This window comes from Monomorium pharaonis, chromosome 5, assembly GCF_013373865.1.
Source record: "Monomorium pharaonis isolate MP-MQ-018 chromosome 5, ASM1337386v2, whole genome shotgun sequence".
In the NCBI taxonomy this organism is placed as follows: domain Eukaryota; kingdom Metazoa; phylum Arthropoda; class Insecta; order Hymenoptera; family Formicidae; genus Monomorium; species Monomorium pharaonis.
Window position 1 is genome coordinate 18,180,894 of NC_050471.1, and position 22,718 is coordinate 18,203,611.

General features: G+C 35.6%; 4 protein-coding genes across 6 annotated transcripts; 2 read left to right on the top strand and 2 right to left on the bottom strand.

Moving 5' to 3' along the window:
* Positions 1-460: 460 nt before the first annotated feature.
* On the top strand, positions 461-1,351 carry LOC118645621. The gene is made up of 2 exons (XM_036287052.1): positions 461-1,036; positions 1,170-1,351. The coding sequence occupies exons 1-2, from the start codon at positions 708-710 to the stop codon at positions 1,315-1,317; spliced, it is 477 nt and encodes a 158-aa protein (XP_036142945.1). The 5' UTR covers positions 461-707; the 3' UTR covers positions 1,318-1,351.
* LOC118645779 (protein ALP1-like) lies at positions 1,321-2,233 on the top strand (the record flags this gene model as incomplete). Its single annotated transcript, XM_036287486.1, has 1 exon — positions 1,321-2,233. A coding segment is annotated over one exon (828 nt), but the record flags the coding sequence as incomplete, so codon positions are not given.
* LOC114254334 lies at positions 2,058-16,297 on the bottom strand. Of its 3 annotated transcripts, none has more exons than XM_036287054.1 (4): positions 15,726-16,297; positions 12,822-13,022; positions 3,455-3,619; positions 2,058-3,180 (listed from the first exon to the last, which is right to left on the bottom strand). In XM_036287054.1, exons 1-3 carry the CDS (start codon positions 15,738-15,740, stop codon positions 3,530-3,532), a joined length of 306 nt encoding a protein of 101 aa, XP_036142947.1. In that variant the 5' UTR covers positions 15,741-16,297; the 3' UTR covers positions 2,058-3,180; positions 3,455-3,529. The 3 variants fall into 3 exon arrangements, with proteins under 3 accessions (XP_036142947.1, XP_036142946.1, XP_036142948.1); XM_036287053.1 differs by lacking the exons at positions 2,058-3,180; positions 3,455-3,619 and adding exons at positions 8,853-9,975; positions 10,250-10,414; XM_036287055.1 differs by lacking the exons at positions 2,058-3,180; positions 3,455-3,619 and adding an exon at positions 12,129-12,461 and having other exon boundaries at positions 15,726-16,296.
* A 4,858-nt stretch (positions 16,298-21,155) lies between these two features.
* Positions 21,156-21,860, bottom strand: LOC118645780. The gene has a single exon (XM_036287487.1). It carries the CDS (start codon positions 21,858-21,860, stop codon positions 21,156-21,158), a length of 705 nt encoding a protein of 234 aa, XP_036143380.1.
* Between the last annotated feature and the right edge of the window lie 858 nt (positions 21,861-22,718).

Consider the following 22,718-nt stretch of genomic DNA (forward strand, 5'->3'; position numbering starts at 1 on the left):
CCACATCATGTAGTCTTCGTGTCACAGTACTACGACTAACATTAGCTAAGTTTTCATCCTTTAGCTCGCGTGCAATTTCGGCAGCAGTTTTCTTAACATCCGCAGTTGATTTGCGTTTAATGATACGATCTACCTTTTTAGATGTCTTTCTTGGTCTTTCACTACGCGGACGATCTTTTAAACCATACCCACAACTGTATTTTACAATAATATCATTCACGGTTGATTTACCTATCGATAATAATGAAGCAATCTCACGAGAAGATTTTCCTTCTTTTGAAAATTTTATTATTCTTTCACGAATTTGAATTTGCATATGCCGAGCCATGTTTATGCTTCCACGACCTTCTATGAACTAAATGTAAATATTCAACGCTATACTCTATTCGTAAATAAATTTTTGAAGTCCTACTATGTCAAATATATTATGTGGTCGGAAACTTTTGCACATGCAAATATAACAATTATAATAATAAATGTATTTACAAACATAAATAATATTGTTTTACAATATTATTTTGTTTCCTATATCTCATAATCATATCTCATAATAATTAAAAATCGTTAGTCTTTTTTTAGAATAAATTAGAGTACAAAATGTTACTGGCCGGAAACTTTTGCACGCCACTGTATATGTATAACATCTGAATTGAGATTTGCAAGAGTAGCAATTTTTTTTAACAGTATATAAATTTGTTTTACAGAAAATGGATAATAAAGAAGAATTATTAATATATACATTATTCGTATTAATTATGGGCATATACATATATGGGCATATGTATATAATTAAAAAACGACAATCTTTTCGTTGGACAAATAGAAATTATTGGGTGCGTCCAATTAATATAAGAAGACCTAATCAAGGAGATTTTTATCAATTATTCCAAGAATTGAAAGACGATCCTGATATGTTTTTTAGATATACAAGAATGAGTTTGTCTATTTTTGATGAACTTTTGGAAATAATAAAACCATTTTTAATAAAAAGAAATTATCGAGCATTAGTGCCTGAACGTCTTGCTATAACTTTAAGGTACATATATATATAGATTTACACACATACATATACACACATTCACACACATACACGCACACATACATATGTACATTACTAACTTTTATACATATTAAGAAGACGCAATTAACTTTGATTTTTATTTATCTAGATATCTTGCCACTGGAGATCAAGTTTTGTCAATTGCACTTGCTTATCGAATTGGTGAATCAACAGCAAGGAATATAATTAAGGAAATTTGTGATATCATTATAAACCTATTAGCACCACTATATCCAACTGAACAAGAATGGATTTAAATATGTCAGGGATTTTGGACAGACTGGAATTTTCCAAATTGTTGTGGAGCAGTGGATGGTAAACATGTTCAAATACAAGCGCCACCGAACTCTGGCAGTCTATATTATAATTATAAAAAAACATACAGTATAGTATTATTAGCAGCTTGTGACCATAATTATAAGTTCACGTTAGTAGATTGTGGAGCATATGGCAGCAACAATGATGCAGGAATATTTGCAAGATCCGAATTTGGAAACGCTGTACAAAATAGCATTTTAAATTTACCACGAGGAGAAGCCAATTTACCTGCAAGTAATATAGCCACACCTTGCTTTTTCATTGGTGATGAAGCATTCCCATTATCAAAACATATGATGAGACCATATTCTGGTCGTCAGTTGGAGAAAAAAAAGGCAATATTTAATTACAGATTGTCACGAGCGAGAAGGCTTATAGAAAATACTTTTGGCATCCTTGCATCTCGATGGCGAGTTTTCAGAAAACCCATTCTTATGCATCCAAAAAGTGTTGATAAAATAATAATGGCTACAATATGTCTCCACAACTACTTAAAAACAAAAAATGATTTACGGCCAATTGAAAATAGAATGTATTGTCCTCCCAATTTTATTGATATTGAACAAGCAGATGGAAATATTATTCCTGGAATGTGGAGGAATGAACGTTCCAATTGTTTAGAACACATCAGACAAACCACTGCTCATAGAGCAATGAATGATGCATATAAACAACGAAATGCGATAGCAGAATATTTATTGACCCCAGCTGGTTCAGTTCCATGGCAGGACGATTATATTCGTAGAGGTTTCAATAATACTGATTTCTAAATATAAAGTATTGGTATATCATTATAATGTGCCATTATAAACTGTCATTGTAATTTGAAATAAAAATTATAATTTCTCATTTTTATCTTTATATCTCATTATTCTTTACAACGTCATTATTAATAATATCACATTTATAATATGTATGTGTTTCATGTTTAATATAAAAAACGTGAAATATTAAAAACAATTGATATAATTGAAAAATATATGTAGTAAGATAAAGTTATTAGAGATATATTAGGATAGAAATATATTAAAATATTATTCAATAGGCTTCCATAAAATTTCTGTTATTACATGTTTTCTTTTACTTCTCTCTGGTTCAGGAATTCGTTCCAATTCCGTTGCAACCAACATGCCAAAACTTTTTTTTGACGTTAATGTATTTAAATTGTAAAAATGTTGTTTTCTAGGATATAAAGGTTGATTTGAAATGCGATTTTTGAGAGAATCACTTAAAACTGAAGATGTGAAGATTCCAAATATGTACTATTTCTATTTTTTATTTTACCGCTATTTTTTTCGCGAAATTATTTGGCGAAATTACAGGCGATGGAACAGAATCGTTTGATTTTTCGGAACTCGTAACGAGTTGCGAGATTCATATCGAGGAGGTGGCGTTATATTTGACCTTTCTACGTAATTTACATTCATATCGTTTTCTTGTAAAATGCCATGCATATTTTGTTGCATTTTGTCACATGTATTGTTCACTTGTGAAATGCAAGTATGGTTTCTTGTTTGCTCTTGTTCAGCTTGAAACTGTTGGAATTTGTGTGATCAATCTGACGTTGTTGTAACTGACTCCTGTCAACTTCTTGCAAAATGCAAGAAAAATTTGTTGTTTCCATTGAATTCTTATGCCAAGATATAGAAGATGATGATCTATTTGACTCTGACATGGTATCATCTGTATCGTAATTAGTATTGTCCAATGAAGGGCTGTTTCTTGCAGAAGAAAAATTATTTGAAGAGACAGTAGATACAGTTGCAATTCTTTTTATAGGCACATTAACATTGGTAAATGATCTAAAAAATAAAATTAATTTTTATATTATAATATACTTTTTATATAATTTTTTATGTAATACAATAGATATGTTTTAATATATGCTAATATAAATCATTTTCTTTTAAGTTTTACATAAATTCGATAATTTAACAAATGAAATCGTCACGTTAACGAAATTTTCTCACTTTTCACGTTTTAGCCATAAGGAAAGATTCATAATCAATCCCCACTACAGAAAATTTAATATAATAATAAAATAATATAATCGAAATATAATCTATACAAACTTACTTCCTTCGTTTGATATGATTTTTTAAAAACAACATATTGCTATATAAATGAAATTGAGAGCGATGACTAGCTCCACTACCACTGCGGCTGTCTACTTCTTGTAACCTTGTAGTTCTTTTGAAAAGCGCTCACGTAATCGTAACCACCGATTCTGACAATGTGCAACTGTAATATCGCATAAAATTTTAATTAACCTTTGTTTCATTTCTATATATTTAACCCTCCCAGTGAACTTATAGGTCTACAGTATATGGAGCTAAAGTTTTTTTAAACATCTAAATATTATATATATATATAATACTTATACATATATGTATATATATAAAATACTTATATATATATATATATATATATATATATATATATATATAATTAACCATGTCATATATATAGTCATTTGTATTACAATTATTTATTGAATATTTTACTTTTAATAAATTCTTTTGACAATTACAATCAGATGTTACTTTAGCTTTATGCCATACAACTATACAAGTTCACAAAAAAGATTATACAATCTAAAATAATTATTATACAATCTAAGGTTATATTCCACATCGTCCTTCTCGGGAGAAAATTTTATTAAAATATAACGGGAGCGTCCCAGATGCGCACAGTAATAAACGGACACAACAGGCTGAGTGAAACGGACACAGTAACAAACGGACACAGACCAAACGGACACAATAATAAACGGACACAGTAACAAACGGACACAGACCAAATGCGCACAGAACGAAACGGACACAGTGCGAAACGGACACAGTAACAAACGGACACAGACCAAATGCGCACGGACCAAATGCACACGGACCAAATGCGCACACTGCAGATGCGCACACTGCACATGCGCACACTGCACGTGCGCACGGACCGAATGCAATCCATGTACATTGCAAGCAGAGTAAAGTCTACATAGGTTAGCGACTTGGACGGGGTGAGTGCGGGAGGGGGGCAAAAGGCCCCCCTTGCACCCCCCCGTGTGTGTGTGTGTGCGTGCAAAGCATTCACTGCATCACATGGGTTTGCGACTTTCCGTGTATGCATTTGGTCTGTGCGCATGTGCAGTGTGCGCATTTGGTCTGTGTCCGTTTCGCACTGTGTTCGTTTCGCTCTGTGCGCATTTGGTCTGTGTCCGTTTGTTACTGTGTCCGTTTCGCACTGTGTCCGTTTGTTACTGTGACCGTTTATTACTGTGTCCGTTTGTTACTGTGTCCGTTTCACTCAGCTTGCTGTGTCCGTTTATTACTGTGCGCATCTGGGACTCACTCAATATAACAACTATATATAGGTTTACATTACAAAAACTATAGCTTTTTAGTAAAATTTTCCTTGGAAAGAACGTTTTGGAACGTAATCCAAGTATAGGTTAGATTAGGTTATATCAATATTGTGATGATTGTTATTCATTAAATTTTATCTGACATGTTCATGAGTAAGGCTATTTCAATCCATGAATTTTCTTTTAATTGTGTATCTTTGTATTCTTTCAAAGACGAATTATATAAATGAGGATAATTTCTTACTGCGTTAATTAAGATTTCATCGTTTTCTTTCAGACTTGTCTCCACTGAAGTATTTTGGTTTTCTGAATCTTCTATTAAACATTCTGAATTGCTCGTAAAGTATTCGTGACCCATTTTGTAATACAATTATTTTTACTAATAATTCACTATTCTCTGTTACTTTGAACTTGACAGCTTGTCTGTTATTGGCTGACCGTAAGCAATCGTAAGATAAAACGTAAGATAACACGTAAGGGCCACCGCACAAGCTTTTTCGTAACACGTTACGTTACGTTAAGTGCTCCATAAACCTAAGTTTGTACTTAAAATTAAACTTACATCAACGCACAAAGAAACTTTTAACGTAAGTTCTTAAGTTCTTACGTTAAGGATTTCTTTGTGCGTTGATTTAAGTTAAATTTTAAGTACAACTTAAGTTTGTATGGAGTACTTAACGTAACGTAACGCGTTATGGAAGAGTTTGTGCGGTGGCCCTTTGTCCGTAAGCAGTAGAGCCATGACACACGAAAAACTTAAGATGCTACGTTAACCAATCAAACACAGTGCGTTGCGTATGAAAACACTCCGGAATATATGCTACTTAACCTAAAATTGTTTAATTTACAATAAATATATGAGAATACATATGAAAATGTAAGTGAAAATTGATCATTGATCAAGGGCATATTAAATAAATAAATGTTTTAATAGTTCTGTGTGTGTATATATATAAATATTATAATTAATATGTATTAATATATATAATATATAATTTAGTAGATATGTAAAGATAATAATATAAATGTAAAGATAATAAAAATAAATAATGTATAATTTAAACTTATTAATAAAATAATTATAATAGCAAATCGATAAATTATACAGTGGCGTGCAAAAGTTTCCGGCCAGTGACATTTTGTACTCTAATTTATTTTAAAAAAAGATTAATGATTTTTAATTATTATGAGATGTGAGTATGAGATATAGGAAACAAAATAATATAGTAAAACAATATTATTTATGTTTGTAAATATATTTATTATTATAATTGTTATTTTTGGATGTGCAAAAGTTTCCGGCCACTTTGTATTACGAGAAAAATTATTAGTCTACATGTTCTGTAATACACTTAAATTATATTTTAGTATTAATATTTTGTAGCCATACCATTTGCAGCGATAACAGCCGCACAACGATGTGGCATCGACTCAATTAATCGATTAATACAAACAGGTGAAATTTTAGCTCATTCTTCCTTCAACGATTTGAATAATGCGGCTTTATTTGAATATGTATGCTTTCGAACTTGACGGTCTAACGTTTCCCATAAATGTTCTATGGGGTTCAAGTCCGGTGATTGAGATAGCCAATTTAAAACTCTCACATTTGAAGAGGAAAACCACTGTTTTAATAACTTGGATGTGTGTTTGGGATCATTATCCTGCTGAAATATCCAATTCTGCGGTATTGTTTCTTTAGCATATGTTAATAAATTTTTTTCTAAAATGTCTTTGTAAATAGCAGCGTTCATATTTCCATTGATCTCGACCAATGGACCAACTCCTTGTGCAGAAAAAATTCCCCAAACCATCACACTTCCTCCACCGTGCTTCACAGTAGGAATTTGATACCGAACGTCATTTCTGGTACCAACAGGACGTCGTATATGTTGTCTACCATCGCTTCCAAAAAGATTAAATTCAGATTCGTCTTAGAAAGCTACTTTTTTCCAATCTTCGACTGTCCAATTTAGATGATCTTTGGCAAATTGTAATCGGCCCTTCTTATTCTTTTTACTGATTAATGGTTTTTTAATACCTATATGGCCAAAAAGTCCCACATCATGTAGTCTTCGTGTCACAGTACTACGACTAACATTAGCTAAGTTTTCATCCTTTAGCTCGCGTGCAATTTCGGCAGCAGTTTTCTTAACATCCGCAGTTGATTTGCGTTTAATGATACGATCTACCTTTTTAGATGTCTTTCTTGGTCTTTCACTACGCGGACGATCTTTTAAACCATACCCACAACTGTATTTTACAATAATATCATTCACGGTTGATTTACCTATCGATAATAATGAAGCAATCTCACGAGAAGATTTTCCTTCTTTTGAAAATTTTATTATTCTTTCACGAATTTGAATTTGCATATGCCGAGCCATGTTTATGCTTCCACGACCTTCTATGAACTAAATGTAAATATTCAACGCTATACTCTATTCGTAAATAAATTTTTGAAGTCCTACTATGTCAAATATATTATGTGGTCGGAAACTTTTGCACATGCAAATATAACAATTATAATAATAAATGTATTTACAAACATAAATAATATTGTTTTACAATATTATTTTGTTTCCTATATCTCATAATCATATCTCATAATAATTAAAAATCGTTAGTCTTTTTTTAGAATAAATTAGAGTACAAAATGTTACTGGCCGGAAACTTTTGCACGCCACTGTATATGTATAACATCTGAATTGAGATTTGCAAGAGTAGCAATTTTTTTTAACAGTATATAAATTTGTTTTACAGAAAATGGATAATAAAGAAGAATTATTAATATATACATTATTCGTATTAATTATGGGCATATACATATATGGGCATATGTATATAATTAAAAAACGACAATCTTTTCGTTGGACAAATAGAAATTATTGGGTGCGTCCAATTAATATAAGAAGACCTAATCAAGGAGATTTTTATCAATTATTCCAAGAATTGAAAGACGATCCTGATATGTTTTTTAGATATACAAGAATGAGTTTGTCTATTTTTGATGAACTTTTGGAAATAATAAAACCATTTTTAATAAAAAGAAATTATCGAGCATTAGTGCCTGAACGTCTTGCTATAACTTTAAGGTACATATATATATAGATTTACACACATACATATACACACATTCACACACATACACGCACACATACATATGTACATTACTAACTTTTATACATATTAAGAAGACGCAATTAACTTTGATTTTTATTTATCTAGATATCTTGCCACTGGAGATCAAGTTTTGTCAATTGCACTTGCTTATCGAATTGGTGAATCAACAGCAAGGAATATAATTAAGGAAATTTGTGATATCATTATAAACCTATTAGCACCACTATATCCAACTGAACAAGAATGGATTTAAATATGTCAGGGATTTTGGACAGACTGGAATTTTCCAAATTGTTGTGGAGCAGTGGATGGTAAACATGTTCAAATACAAGCGCCACCGAACTCTGGCAGTCTATATTATAATTATAAAAAAACATACAGTATAGTATTATTAGCAGCTTGTGACCATAATTATAAGTTCACGTTAGTAGATTGTGGAGCATATGGCAGCAACAATGATGCAGGAATATTTGCAAGATCCGAATTTGGAAACGCTGTACAAAATAGCATTTTAAATTTACCACGAGGAGAAGCCAATTTACCTGCAAGTAATATAGCCACACCTTGCTTTTTCATTGGTGATGAAGCATTCCCATTATCAAAACATATGATGAGACCATATTCTGGTCGTCAGTTGGAGAAAAAAAAGGCAATATTTAATTACAGATTGTCACGAGCGAGAAGGCTTATAGAAAATACTTTTGGCATCCTTGCATCTCGATGGCGAGTTTTCAGAAAACCCATTCTTATGCATCCAAAAAGTGTTGATAAAATAATAATGGCTACAATATGTCTCCACAACTACTTAAAAACAAAAAATGATTTACGGCCAATTGAAAATAGAATGTATTGTCCTCCCAATTTTATTGATATTGAACAAGCAGATGGAAATATTATTCCTGGAATGTGGAGGAATGAACGTTCCAATTGTTTAGAACACATCAGACAAACCACTGCTCATAGAGCAATGAATGATGCATATAAACAACGAAATGCGATAGCAGAATATTTATTGACCCCAGCTGGTTCAGTTCCATGGCAGGACGATTATATTCGTAGAGGTTTCAATAATACTGATTTCTAAATATAAAGTATTGGTATATCATTATAATGTGCCATTATAAACTGTCATTGTAATTTGAAATAAAAATTATAATTTCTCATTTTTATCTTTATATCTCATTATTCTTTACAACGTCATTATTAATAATATCACATTTATAATATGTATGTGTTTCATGTTTAATATAAAAAACGTGAAATATTAAAAACAATTGATATAATTGAAAAATATATGTAGTAAGATAAAGTTATTAGAGATATATTAGGATAGAAATATATTAAAATATTATTCAATAGGCTTCCATAAAATTTCTGTTATTACATGTTTTCTTTTACTTCTCTCTGGTTCAGGAATTCGTTCCAATTCCGTTGCAACCAACATGCCAAAACTTTTTTTTGACGTTAATGTATTTAAATTGTAAAAATGTTGTTTTCTAGGATATAAAGGTTGATTTGAAATGCGATTTTTGAGAGAATCACTTAAAACTGAAGATGTGAAGATTCCAAATATGTACTATTTCTATTTTTTATTTTACCGCTATTTTTTTCGCGAAATTATTTGGCGAAATTACAGGCGATGGAACAGAATCGTTTGATTTTTCGGAACTCGTAACGAGTTGCGAGATTCATATCGAGGAGGTGGCGTTATATTTGACCTTTCTACGTAATTTACATTCATATCGTTTTCTTGTAAAATGCCATGCATATTTTGTTGCATTTTGTCACATGTATTGTTCACTTGTGAAATGCAAGTATGGTTTCTTGTTTGCTCTTGTTCAGCTTGAAACTGTTGGAATTTGTGTGATCAATCTGACGTTGTTGTAACTGACTCCTGTCAACTTCTTGCAAAATGCAAGAAAAATTTGTTGTTTCCATTGAATTCTTATGCCAAGATATAGAAGATGATGATCTATTTGACTCTGACATGGTATCATCTGTATCGTAATTAGTATTGTCCAATGAAGGGCTGTTTCTTGCAGAAGAAAAATTATTTGAAGAGACAGTAGATACAGTTGCAATTCTTTTTATAGGCACATTAACATTGGTAAATGATCTAAAAAATAAAATTAATTTTTATATTATAATATACTTTTTATATAATTTTTTATGTAATACAATAGATATGTTTTAATATATGCTAATATAAATCATTTTCTTTTAAGTTTTACATAAATTCGATAATTTAACAAATGAAATCGTCACGTTAACGAAATTTTCTCACTTTTCACGTTTTAGCCATAAGGAAAGATTCATAATCAATCCCCACTACAGAAAATTTAATATAATAATAAAATAATATAATCGAAATATAATCTATACAAACTTACTTCCTTCGTTTGATATGATTTTTTAAAAACAACATATTGCTATATAAATGAAATTGAGAGCGATGACTAGCTCCACTACCACTGCGGCTGTCTACTTCTTGTAACCTTGTAGTTCTTTTGAAAAGCGCTCACGTAATCGTAACCACCGATTCTGACAATTTGCAACTGTAATATCGCATAAAATTTTAATTAACCTTTGTTTCATTTCTATATATTTAACCCTCCCAGTGAACTTATAGGTCTACAGTATATGGAGCTAAAGTTTTTTTAAACATCTAAATATTATATATATATATAATACTTATACATATATGTATATATATAAAATACTTATATATATATATATATATATATATATATATATATATATAATTAACCATGTCATATATATAGTCATTTGTATTACAATTATTTATTGAATATTTTACTTTTAATAAATTCTTTTGACAATTACAATCAGATGTTACTTTAGCTTTATGCCATACAACTATACAAGTTCACAAAAAAGATTATACAATCTAAAATAATTATTATACAATCTAAGGTTATATTCCACATCGTCCTTCTCGGGAGAAAATTTTATTAAAATATAACGGGAGCGTCCCAGATGCGCACAGTAATAAACGGACACAACAGGCTGAGTGAAACGGACACAGTAACAAACGGACACAGACCAAACGGACACAATAATAAACGGACACAGTAACAAACGGACACAGACCAAATGCGCACAGAACGAAACGGACACAGTGCGAAACGGACACAGTAACAAACGGACACAGACCAAATGCGCACGGACCAAATGCACACGGACCAAATGCGCACACTGCAGATGCGCACACTGCACATGCGCACACTGCACGTGCGCACGGACCGAATGCAATCCATGTACATTGCAAGCAGAGTAAAGTCTACATAGGTTAGCGACTTGGACGGGGTGAGTGCGGGAGGGGGGCAAAAGGCCCCCCTTGCACCCCCCCGTGTGTGTGTGTGTGCGTGCAAAGCATTCACTGCATCACATGGGTTTGCGACTTTCCGTGTATGCATTTGGTCTGTGCGCATGTGCAGTGTGCGCATTTGGTCTGTGTCCGTTTCGCACTGTGTTCGTTTCGCTCTGTGCGCATTTGGTCTGTGTCCGTTTGTTACTGTGTCCGTTTCGCACTGTGTCCGTTTGTTACTGTGACCGTTTATTACTGTGTCCGTTTGTTACTGTGTCCGTTTCACTCAGCTTGCTGTGTCCGTTTATTACTGTGCGCATCTGGGACTCACTCAATATAACAACTATATATAGGTTTACATTACAAAAACTATAGCTTTTTAGTAAAATTTTCCTTGGAAAGAACGTTTTGGAACGTAATCCAAGTATAGGTTAGATTAGGTTATATCAATATTGTGATGATTGTTATTCATTAAATTTTATCTGACATGTTCATGAGTAAGGCTATTTCAATCCATGAATTTTCTTTTAATTGTGTATCTTTGTATTCTTTCAAAGACGAATTATATAAATGAGGATAATTTCTTACTGCGTTAATTAAGATTTCATCGTTTTCTTTCAGACTTGTCTCCACTGAAGTATTTTGGTTTTCTGAATCTTCTATTAAACATTCTGAATTGCTCGTAAAGTATTCGTGACCCATTTTGTAATACAATTATTTTTACTAATAATTCACTATTCTCTGTTACTTTGAACTTGACAGCTTGTCTGTTATTGGCTGACCGTAAGCAATCGTAAGATAAAACGTAAGATAACACGTAAGGGCCACCGCACAAGCTTTTTCGTAACACGTTACGTTACGTTAAGTGCTCCATAAACCTAAGTTTGTACTTAAAATTAAACTTACATCAACGCACAAAGAAACTTTTAACGTAAGTTCTTAAGTTCTTACGTTAAGGATTTCTTTGTGCGTTGATTTAAGTTAAATTTTAAGTACAACTTAGGTTCGTATGGAGTACTTAACGTAACGTAACGCGTTATGGAAGAGTTTGTGCGGTGGCCCTAAGAATTTCATCCTTATGGAATTTTTCACCTTACGTTCTTAAATTTTAAGTTTCAAAATGGCTGCTTAAGTTCTCGGCTGTGATTGGTTCAACTGCTTACTGCTTACTGTTTACTGCTTAAGTTTTATCGTGTGCCATGGCCCTGATACACTACCCGTGCGCCACCACGGCCAATTAGAGCGCCGTACGCGCCCGCACCTCGCGGCAACATCTGTATATATTAGAATAGGGCATTGTATTATAGTAGCATATAGGACATTCTCACTAGTATAATAAATTACATTATTAACCGAACATAACACTCGTCTCTTTACTCATTGAGTCCACCGCCCGGACCATGAATCCCGCGGCTATCCGCGCTGGTAATTTGAAAGCACGATTCACGGTTACAAAATATATACTATTATGTAATAACAAAAAACAAAGTAAATAAAAATAAAAAAGATTTATGTAAAAGAATAAGAAGTTTCTTTCTCTAAACAACTTTCTTTAAAGAGATTATAGTTCAAACATTATAGACATTATACTACATAAGAAAAAACTAAATTATAAAGTTTATCTAAAATTTTACCTCAGTCTCTGGTTGTATTTCTACTACACTTTCTTGTACCTCCATGTGTCCATCGATACATACTGGAGAAATTAAATTCAATGTTGCTTCTTCTGTTTGACTTAATTTTATTTGAGATTCACTTCCTCCACCAGTTTTCCTCCGTTCTGCATTTATTTTGCTTTGCTTTAATTTGCTGCGTGACCGTAAATCTTGCCAGCACTAAAACATTAGCATTATAAATTAAATTAATAAGAAATAAATTACAATAGATTGTGGCCCATTTAAAAAAAAAAAAAGAAAAAGAAAAAATAAAGATAAAAGGAGAAAAAATTGCTTCAAAACATTTGTAACACTAAGTCGACTGCAGCCAACGTTATTTTAACCTAATCACGAATAATTTCTTTACTACAAAAGTAAAAAAATTATTTCATTTTTCTTTGTATGCTAGCGTACACTTACCTTTCGCCAGGATTTCCAATCATTGTGGTTACACCATTACAACTATTTAAGATATGTGCGAGTTTTTCCCCACAAAATAGTTGCATCTTTAAGCCGGGTCTACAATGAGTCAGTAGTCGGTAGTCGGTAGTCGGAAGTCATAAGACTTAACTTAAGTCGGTGATTCTATAATTTTTCACATCCACAATGAGTCGCTTTGCAAAGAGCAATACTGGCAATGAGCCGATACTGGCAAAGCATATGGTTGGCCAGTCGTACGAAATTCGGTGTCTGTAGTCTAAAGGTGCCTTTTCACGCTGACGCTTGACGCTCATTTTCAGCATCAAAGGACACCACGTGACTAAAAATAACGAATGGGTATCTTTATTTTTAGTTACGTGATGTCTTTTGACGCTGAAAATGAGCGTCAAGCGTTAACGTGAAAAAGCACCCTTAGAAGTTGGCTGTTGGCCAACTTTACCGATTCACCGATTCAGACTCACCGATAGCCTTTCCAACCTCGAACCGACTTAAGATTGTGACTTAAGACTACAGATTACCGACTAGCGACTCATTGTAAACCCGGCTTTATACGTAAAATCGGCAAAAAATTTACCGGATATCAATCGTGAATTTTTTTCCATAAATTATAGTAATAGAGTCTTTTGTTCTTCTGTTACATTTGCACTACGTTTTTTAATATCCATTTTTGCCAATTATACAAATAGTCACAAATATTCGAAAAACAGCTCTTAAATATAACTTCTTATATAGCCAAAATGTAACCAAATGTGACCATCCCATATAGACAAAAAGATGTCTTTTAGAAATCTAAAAGACATCTTGCGATTTCTTGCGATATCTCGCATTTTTTACGAAAAGATATCTTTTCGCGATCTAAAAGATGTCTTATGCAACAGTTTGAGATATCTTTTAGATATCTGGCGATGTCTAAAAGACATCTTGAAGAAATCTAAAAGATATTTTAAAGATATCTAAAAGATGTCTTTTAGAAATCCAAAAAATCTATATGAGACATCTTAAAGATGTCTTTTATACGTCTTGGAGACCTTTTCTAGAATTCTTTTTAGACATTTATAAAGGTTTATACATTTATGCGGAGGCTCAGAGAGCTTTCTCCGAGAAGAGGTGCGAAGACCTGTGGAATTCTCTCCATCAGGATACAAAAAATTTATTACGTAGGCTTTAAGAGGGCTTACTACGATTGCTATCATAAGTTAATTCATCACCGTAAGTGATCTTCTTATATAGCTCTCAGAATGTAAATTTCATCACGAGAAAGGCAGCATCGCGTCGTCGCCTATAGCGGCGATTCCGCGAACTACATCACGACTGCGGATGCTGCACGCGTGTGCACATTGTATTGTGGCGGATGTTTCACCGCTACATGAACTAACTAAATTATGATTTAAAATGTTTTTTTTTTAATGTTGAGTAATAAATATATAAAGACGTTTATAGATATCTTAAAGTAATTCTAGAATTGGTCTACAAGGTATATGTATAAAAGACGTACATCTTTAACCTCTAGAAGATCAACCCTTTTTTGGCCGACTTTTTTAATTTTAATACTAAAACATTTTTGTCCTTGTCAGTGAAATAAACTACGAAGAAGATAACATCATTCTAATGCCTAATATTATTAGGCTTTTAGTTCGAAAAAAGTGATTTTTTTTGTTGTATTTGAACTTTATATTACTATTTATTGTTAAAAAGCGTCATTTGCAATAAAAAATGTTGAAAAATATGTATATAAAAATATGATTATGTAGCACTTTATGAAGTATGAGACAGTATATAAAGTGTCATTAAAGTAACATATCAAATTATTTCGAAATAAATGCATATATTATGTTAAAAAAAGTAATTTTAGCTAAATGAATATACAGTGTTTTCGGTAAATTTAATTATAAGCCTAATATAAGGCTTCTGGCCAGGAAGAGGTTAAGATATCTTGTATAGATCTTTCATTTAGATATCTTTGACATGTCTAATTTGAAAATTTTTAAGACATCTTTTAAGATGTCTTTTAGATGTCTTTTAGATATCTTTTAGAAATTCTATAAAAATATCTTAGACAAAATCTTTTTAGATATCTTTTAGATATCTTTTAGAAATGTCTTGAAGATATCTTGAATAAGATGTCTTTTCGATTTCTACAAGATATCAATGTTTACTAACGCAGAGATGTTTTTAACGCAGGCAGTAAATAATCCAGTGTTGCCATATATTATATTCGCACTAAAGATATGTGTATGCATCTAAATACGAACGTTCGCATATTGTCTTAAAGAAAACGTATCGGTGACTGGATAATGAACGTATGCGCATTTCAACCACTCGTAAGTTACATATACGCAAAATTGCGAGTGAGAATCGGGGCCCAGAATAAAAACGTCCATGTGACGTCACATTACCCATGGACATTCTCATCTAGGTAAAAAATTTTCATTTGAAACGTACCTCCGGTTGTCTCATCCGGATACATAACGCTGATTGGTCATGACGTCACTGGTGATGTTATTTCTCTTTATCACACTCATTGCTATTCCTTTCTGCTTTACCAACGTTTACAATGAAATTTAAGCTTAAAGTCGTAAGGAATTGACCAATAATCGATATGTTTGGTTAATTTCTTACGGTTTAAAGCTTAAAATCTTATTGTAGACAATGGCTTAGTCTTATGTGTAGACTATAATGGATCTTCAAGCTATCTATAGCAGACTACGTATTACCATTATTAAGGATTTATTTATAAACTACAGGACAAAATTAAAGGAACAAAAGTTTGAAGTACCGCCACGTTCGTAAAAATTGAGCAAAAAATCTGAATTTTTTATATGATATAGCCCAAAGTATCGAGTTGATCCCTGCAAAATCTCCCCGCTGTGGGTCCAGTAGTTTCAGAGTTATGCCCCTCAAAGCAACTCCCGGTCAAAAACAAAAGTTGCAAGGTTATAATTTGTAAAGTACAGGACTATCCCAGATAGCACACGGACGTCCTCAGGACGTCCAGGACGGACTTCGTGGATATCCTGAGGACGTCCTGATTTTATCCCGGGACGTCCTCAGGACATCCTGAGGAATAGCAAACGAGCGCCACTTTTTAGTCCTCAGGACATCCTGAGGACAGTCCATCGAACATCCTGAGGACAGTCCATCGGATGTTCTGAGGATACCATAGGATTTCCTCAGGACATCCTCAGGAATAGCAAACAATGACCACTTTTTGTCAGATTTTTTATAAGAATTGAAACGTTTCTCAGAAAAATTTAAAAAATACAAAATTCCGATTAATTTAAAAAATGTTTTAAATATTTCTAAGTATTTTTAACACTTTTTGAGAATTGAAAAAAAACTAACAAAAAATTAAAAGTTCAAATTATCTCTACGATAATTTTGTAAGAGGAAGAAGAGACTATACATGTTTCAGCGACAGTTGTACCTGTTAAAGCATGTTTAATCTCTGTACCCGAGAAAACGGTCACCCATCCAAGTATCAACCATCGCCGACGATGCTTGACTTCGAAGACCATACGCTTCCTAACGCTTCGTGATGATCTATGAGTATTTCTTGTTTATGCATACATATTTGTTATAGATCATTACAGTAGATGTTGTCAGAAGGATGAAACATATATAGTTAACTTATATTTTTATAAATAAATATAAAGTTTTACAGTTTTTTTAAATCATTTTTACATATGCGCGCGAAATAGCATGTGGAATAACTTATTAAAAAAACTGTTTTTGCGCTGTTTGTATAAAATAAAATAAAAAAATTATTTAATGTCATCTTTTATAATTTTTTAGTATTGCTAATATGCCATATTGTTTCAATAAATGTAGACATTCAATCTGACTTTGAAGTCAACATTTTTACACATTTGATTTTGCAATACATTCTAGAAATACGTACGATATTCAAAGATTTCTCTTGCTATATTAATTACCCGTCTTTTTTAAAAATTACTATACGTTCAGGATGTCCCTGAATACTATTTTAAGATATCCTGAGGACTTTCGTAGGATGTCCTGAGGACTCTCTTAGGACGTCCTAAGGACTGTCTTGAAATGTCCTGAGGATTGTTTTAGAATGTCCTGAGGACTGTCTTAGGATGTTCTGAGGACTTTCAGAATATCATATTCTTAGAACATTCTGGGTTATCTAAAATGTCTGGTATTTATATTATACAGTCATTATATTTAGTTTATTTTCAGACATTTTGTAGCTAATGAAACTCTTTATACAATATTTTAAGAATAACGTTTTCAGCTAGAATACATATATCCTCAGGACATCCTCAGGATGTCCTCAAGACATGAGTAAAATTTCAATTTATATTAATACTATTACAAAATTTAACATTCTAAACTTACTTTAAAAGTCAAATTCATACATAAAATATTTACAATAATACAACTATTATATCCTGACTATTCTGACTACTATATCTTGACAAGATCCCAGGACATCCCGGGACATATTCAGGATGATCCTGAGGACGTCCTGTGCTATCTGGGATCTGTTGAAAAACAAATCAGAAAAATTTGGAAATAGGCTAAGCCGGTTCTGTAGGTGTCGCTCAGAGTGTCCCTAGTGCGCCCTGATACCCCCATCCCTTTTCAACTCTTATTCGCGATTCCTTAGGACTGACAGTGTTTTGCGTTGCGTCCGTCTGACCGAGAACACCTTTTTAATATCGCTTGGCTTTAAAACCGTTAAATGTCGAATGTCTCACATTTCTATGACTCTTACCATCTCGCAAGGGTGGGTTGAGCAACCACCCCTAACACTAATCAGCACCCGCAGGTACCTCCATGCGTCCGGGAAATTCAGAAATGGGCCGAATCGCACCCGTAGAGATCTTTGGTACTCTTCTCTAACCACGCACGAAATCCATCCCTTTTAATCTCTACCTGCTACTCCTTCAGTCGAACAGAGAGTCGCGGTTGCGCTAGGCTACAGGTGATCGCTTCAGGGCACAACTTGCATTCGAGATAAAAAAAATCATTGTTCTCTCCAGCCATTTTCTTTTCGTCCCCTCTTTTGTGTTAGGTTTCCTTCTCTTCCTAGATTTTCCTAGATCCGTATATGCACCTTTCTTTGCTTTCATGCCTCTATCAGCTGACACTTCGTCTGCGTTTTCGTTCCCGATTGCTATTTTCGTTTCCCTTGAAAAACGCATTACTTTTCCGTGTAATCTCTCACATTACTTCCATATTTTTTGTTTCTTATTTTGCTTGTGGGACAGCAAAACATTGTTAAAGCAAAACAAAAAAATTGTGAACACAAATTTATTGCTCTAATACGTCTGTACAAAAAACAAAGCAAATAAGAAACAAAACATGACTCACAAAACAAGGAAATGAGAAAACTGAAGAATGAGACTTTTTGGTCTCGAATGCAAGTCGTGCCCTGAAGTGATCACCTGTAGTTTAGCAGGGTGGCACTCACTTGGATACGGTTCAAATGGCCACGATGCATTTGGACACGGTGCATTTGGACACTGTGCATTTGGACACAAAAGAAATTTTATTAAAAATGTACAGTAGTTATATGCACACGTAAAATTTGGTCACCGGATATTTGCACACGAAAAAATGCCCACCGTTTACTTGGACACGTAAAAGTTGCACACTGCTCAGTTGCACACCGTTCAATTGCACATTTAAGTCGCAAACCCATGTGATGCAGTAAATGCTTTACACACACACGCACACACACACGCACGCACACACACACACACACACACACACACATACACACACACACACGGGGGGGGGAGGTGAAAAGGGAACCTTGCAAACACATTGCAAACGCAGCCATAATGTATGAATATTTAATATGCGTTTGATTGAACGGTGTGTAATTGAACGGTATGCAACTGAACGGTGTGCAAATGATTGGAGCACATCTTTCAGTGTGCAAATGATCAGTGCGCATCTTTCCGTGTGCAAATGATCAGTGTACATCTTTCCGTGTGCAAATGATCAGTGCGCATCTTTCTGTGTGCAAATGATCAGTGCGCATCTTTCCGTATGCAAATGATCGGTGTGCATCTTTTCACGTGCAAATGAGTGGTGGGCAAGTGAACGATGTGCAAGTGAATGGTGCGCAAGTGAGCAGTGTGCAAGTGAGCGGTGTGCAAATGAATGGTGTGCAACTTTTACATGTCCAAGTGAACGGTAAGCATTTTTTTGTGTGTGTTACGTCCTGGGGGGAGTAACCGGGGCCGAGCGTGAACTGTGGTTCCCCAGGAGTGTAATTTACTGAGTGCGAGTTGTGGGTAAGGAAAGAATGCATCTGCTTATGGAATTACATATATATGTTTTTCCTTCCCTTTATTTTTTTTTACAAATGTTCTTCCGCCTGCTTTCCTCGTTTTGGAGGTGGTGCTCCTTCGAGAAGCTTGAGGAGCCTCCAATAAATCTCAATTGATCGAGGGGTCGCCTTGCCGGACAGTGTTAATTTAGGGAGCGACCCGACGAAGGCCTCGTCGCTCGTTATGCGGGGCATCTGCCGCGAGGGTGGACGGACTTGGCGGTCCACCTTTACGGGCCGTGTGGGAGCCCGGATAGGGGCAGTATCAGTCCCCGGGGGCAGCCGGGGTGGCGGGCGCCTGAAGGGAGCGGGGATCGGTGGTGGTGTGATACGGCAGGGCGGTGCCGGGGGCACTAGTTGGGGGCAGGAGGGCGGCTGTGGAGGTAGTAACTCAAACGGTCCCGGAGATCCGTGCCGTATCGGGGAGGCGTCGGGGGGCGGAGGTCGATCGAAGACGCGTGGATCGAAGGTTCCGGCCTCCTGAATAAGGCGCCACTTCAACCGCTTGATCTGCCGCTTCCTTCCCCCTCGGCGAGACCGCAGCATGATGTCCTACAGTTAGGTTGTAAACCGAATTTATTAAGAGAACCCATGATTATACAAAAGACACGTGTCAGGCAGGTAATTTAATAAACGAGTGTGGTAAAAATCATTTAATTCGTGATAGAGGCTGTAACGTTTCTCCTATTCGAATCCCTCTCTTTATCTCTGTTAATATTTATTTCCCTTTTTTAGTTTTTACGAAATGTTTTAATCGGCCTAACTTTGCTGGGTTAGACGAGAAATCGAGTCAATCTGCCAAGATTATAATTGCATGAGTCCGTGGGGATAAAGCGCCCAAATAGGCGAGCCCATTGCCCATGGAATAAGGAGCGGAGCGTGGGGGATAAGCGCCCTAGTGGGCAGCCCGTACCATCCCACGGAGTATAAGTGAGAGATCGACTCGGATTCTACTTTTACCCGTCTTATTCCGTTTTACACGGACGCGGACCGAGAGCACGTGAACAGAGAGAGAAAGAGAGAGAGAGAGAGAGAGAGAGAGAGAGAGAGAGAGAGAGAGAGAGAGAGAGAGAGAGAGAGAAAAGCGTTTATTAGGCGTTCTAGGGCAAGCCCTCTAAGAACGTACCAGACAGAGAATACAAAGTAATAGTTGAGCTGTGACAAATAGTGCAGACAGACTAACAAAATAATGAGATAACAAATAAAGAAATAACGAGAACAATGAGAACAATGTTTATACGGATTATACGGAGACGTTCGAAAAGACATATCAATAGTAAATAGATTTATAGGTATAAACGCATGGACAGAGCAAAATATATCGGCGCGTAGAAATAATATGATAAAAAATAAAATAAATTAATTAAATTAAATTAAATTAAATTAAATTAAATTAAGATTAAAATAGTCAGCATATGAGACGCAGAACCGGGGCGGAGGTGCAACACAGAACAGAAGGCGCATAAAAGTTCGAGTCAGAAACGTTAAAGAAAAATTATAGAAAAATTAATACGGTATAGTTCAGGCAGGGGGAAAAGTAGCACAATGCAAACGGCAATGGCCGCAACTCATACGGACTCACGCCGTCGCAGATGATCGAAGAATTTGCGCTTGAAGGATCCCTGCGAGTCCGAGTCACGGATGGTAGATGGGAGGGAATTCCAGAGCGAGGAACCGACGCTGCAGAAAGATTGCTGGTAGGTAGTGGTACGACAGGAGGGAACGATGAGGCACGGAGGAGAGCGGGAGAGGGAGCGGGGGGGAATGTAGGGACGGAACAAGGAAGCAAGGTAAGATGGGGTGCCGGAGTGAATGATAGAGAAGAGGAAGCAGCCAGTCAGATATGTTCTTCGATCATCCGCGGACAGCCAGCCCAGTAGGTCGTAGTAAGACGAGACATGATCGTCCCAGCGCAAGTTAAAAATAAAGCGCACGCACGCGTTCAAGAGTCGCCTCAGCCTGAGCCTCTGTTGACCTGTTAGGTCGGTGAAGACAGCAGCGCAATAATCGAAGATGGGGAAGATCATGGAGGACACCATCTGCACGCGGAGCGGAGTAGCAAGGCTGTTTTTGAATTGCTTTAGTCGCCAGAGAATACAGTTGATCTTGTTGGCAGAGACTTTAATGTGTTCTGACCAATTGAGGGTGCTAGTTAGCGTGACTCCAAGGTCGGTTGCCTGATTGACCAGCTCAATGGGCTTGCCGCTTAGTTCAAGCACGATGTTGTGGGAGGTTGTTAAACCGTTAATGTATTTGACGCTGCCCAAAAGCATAGCCTTTGTTTTTCGGGCGTTAAGAAATAGATGGTTCCGCTCGGCCCAGCGCTCGACGGCAGCAATGTCCCCCCTGATCCCCCCCAGGGCCGACTCAAGGTCACTGGGTTTAAAGTGAATATAAATTTGCAGGTCATCAGCATATAAGATGTAGTTCGAGTTACACAGAGAATGTCGCAGATCGTTTATAAAAACGGCGAAGAGCAGAGGGCCCAAGACGGAGCCCTGGGGGACACCAGCAGTGACGGATGCCCACGAGGAGAGGGAACCGTCTGGTCCGCGCACACGCTGATGCCTGCCAGAGAGGTAGGAGTTGAACCAGGAAAGGACAGGAGAGGAGACCGAGAGGAGAGCCAGCTTGCGGAGAAGCAGATCATGCCGAACACTGTCGAATGCTTTTGAGAAGTCAAAGAGGATGAGCAAGGTAACCATGCGTTTGTCGACAGCCAGCCTGATGTCATCGATGACCTTGACGAGAGCAGTCTGGGTGCTGTTGCCCCTCCGAAAGCCGGCTTGGAGAGGGTCTAAGAGATGGGAATAGTTTAGGTGCGAGGAGAGTTGGTCAAATACTATACGCTCTAGGATTTTTGAGAGATAGGAGAGGATTGAGATTGGGCGATAGTCAGATGATGTGGCAGGATTTCTGGTTTTAGGGAGAGGAATGATATACGATGATTTCCAGGAAGTAGGGAACGTGGAAGAGTTCAGGGAGAGGTTTAGGAGATCAAGGATAAAAGGAAAGGTAACGGGTAGACTGTCTAGGATGAGGCGACGGTTAACGCCGTCTGGACCAGTGGAATTTGAAGAGCATTTAGCAAAAGCTTTTAGCAAAATGTCGGGTGTGATGTGGAGAAAATG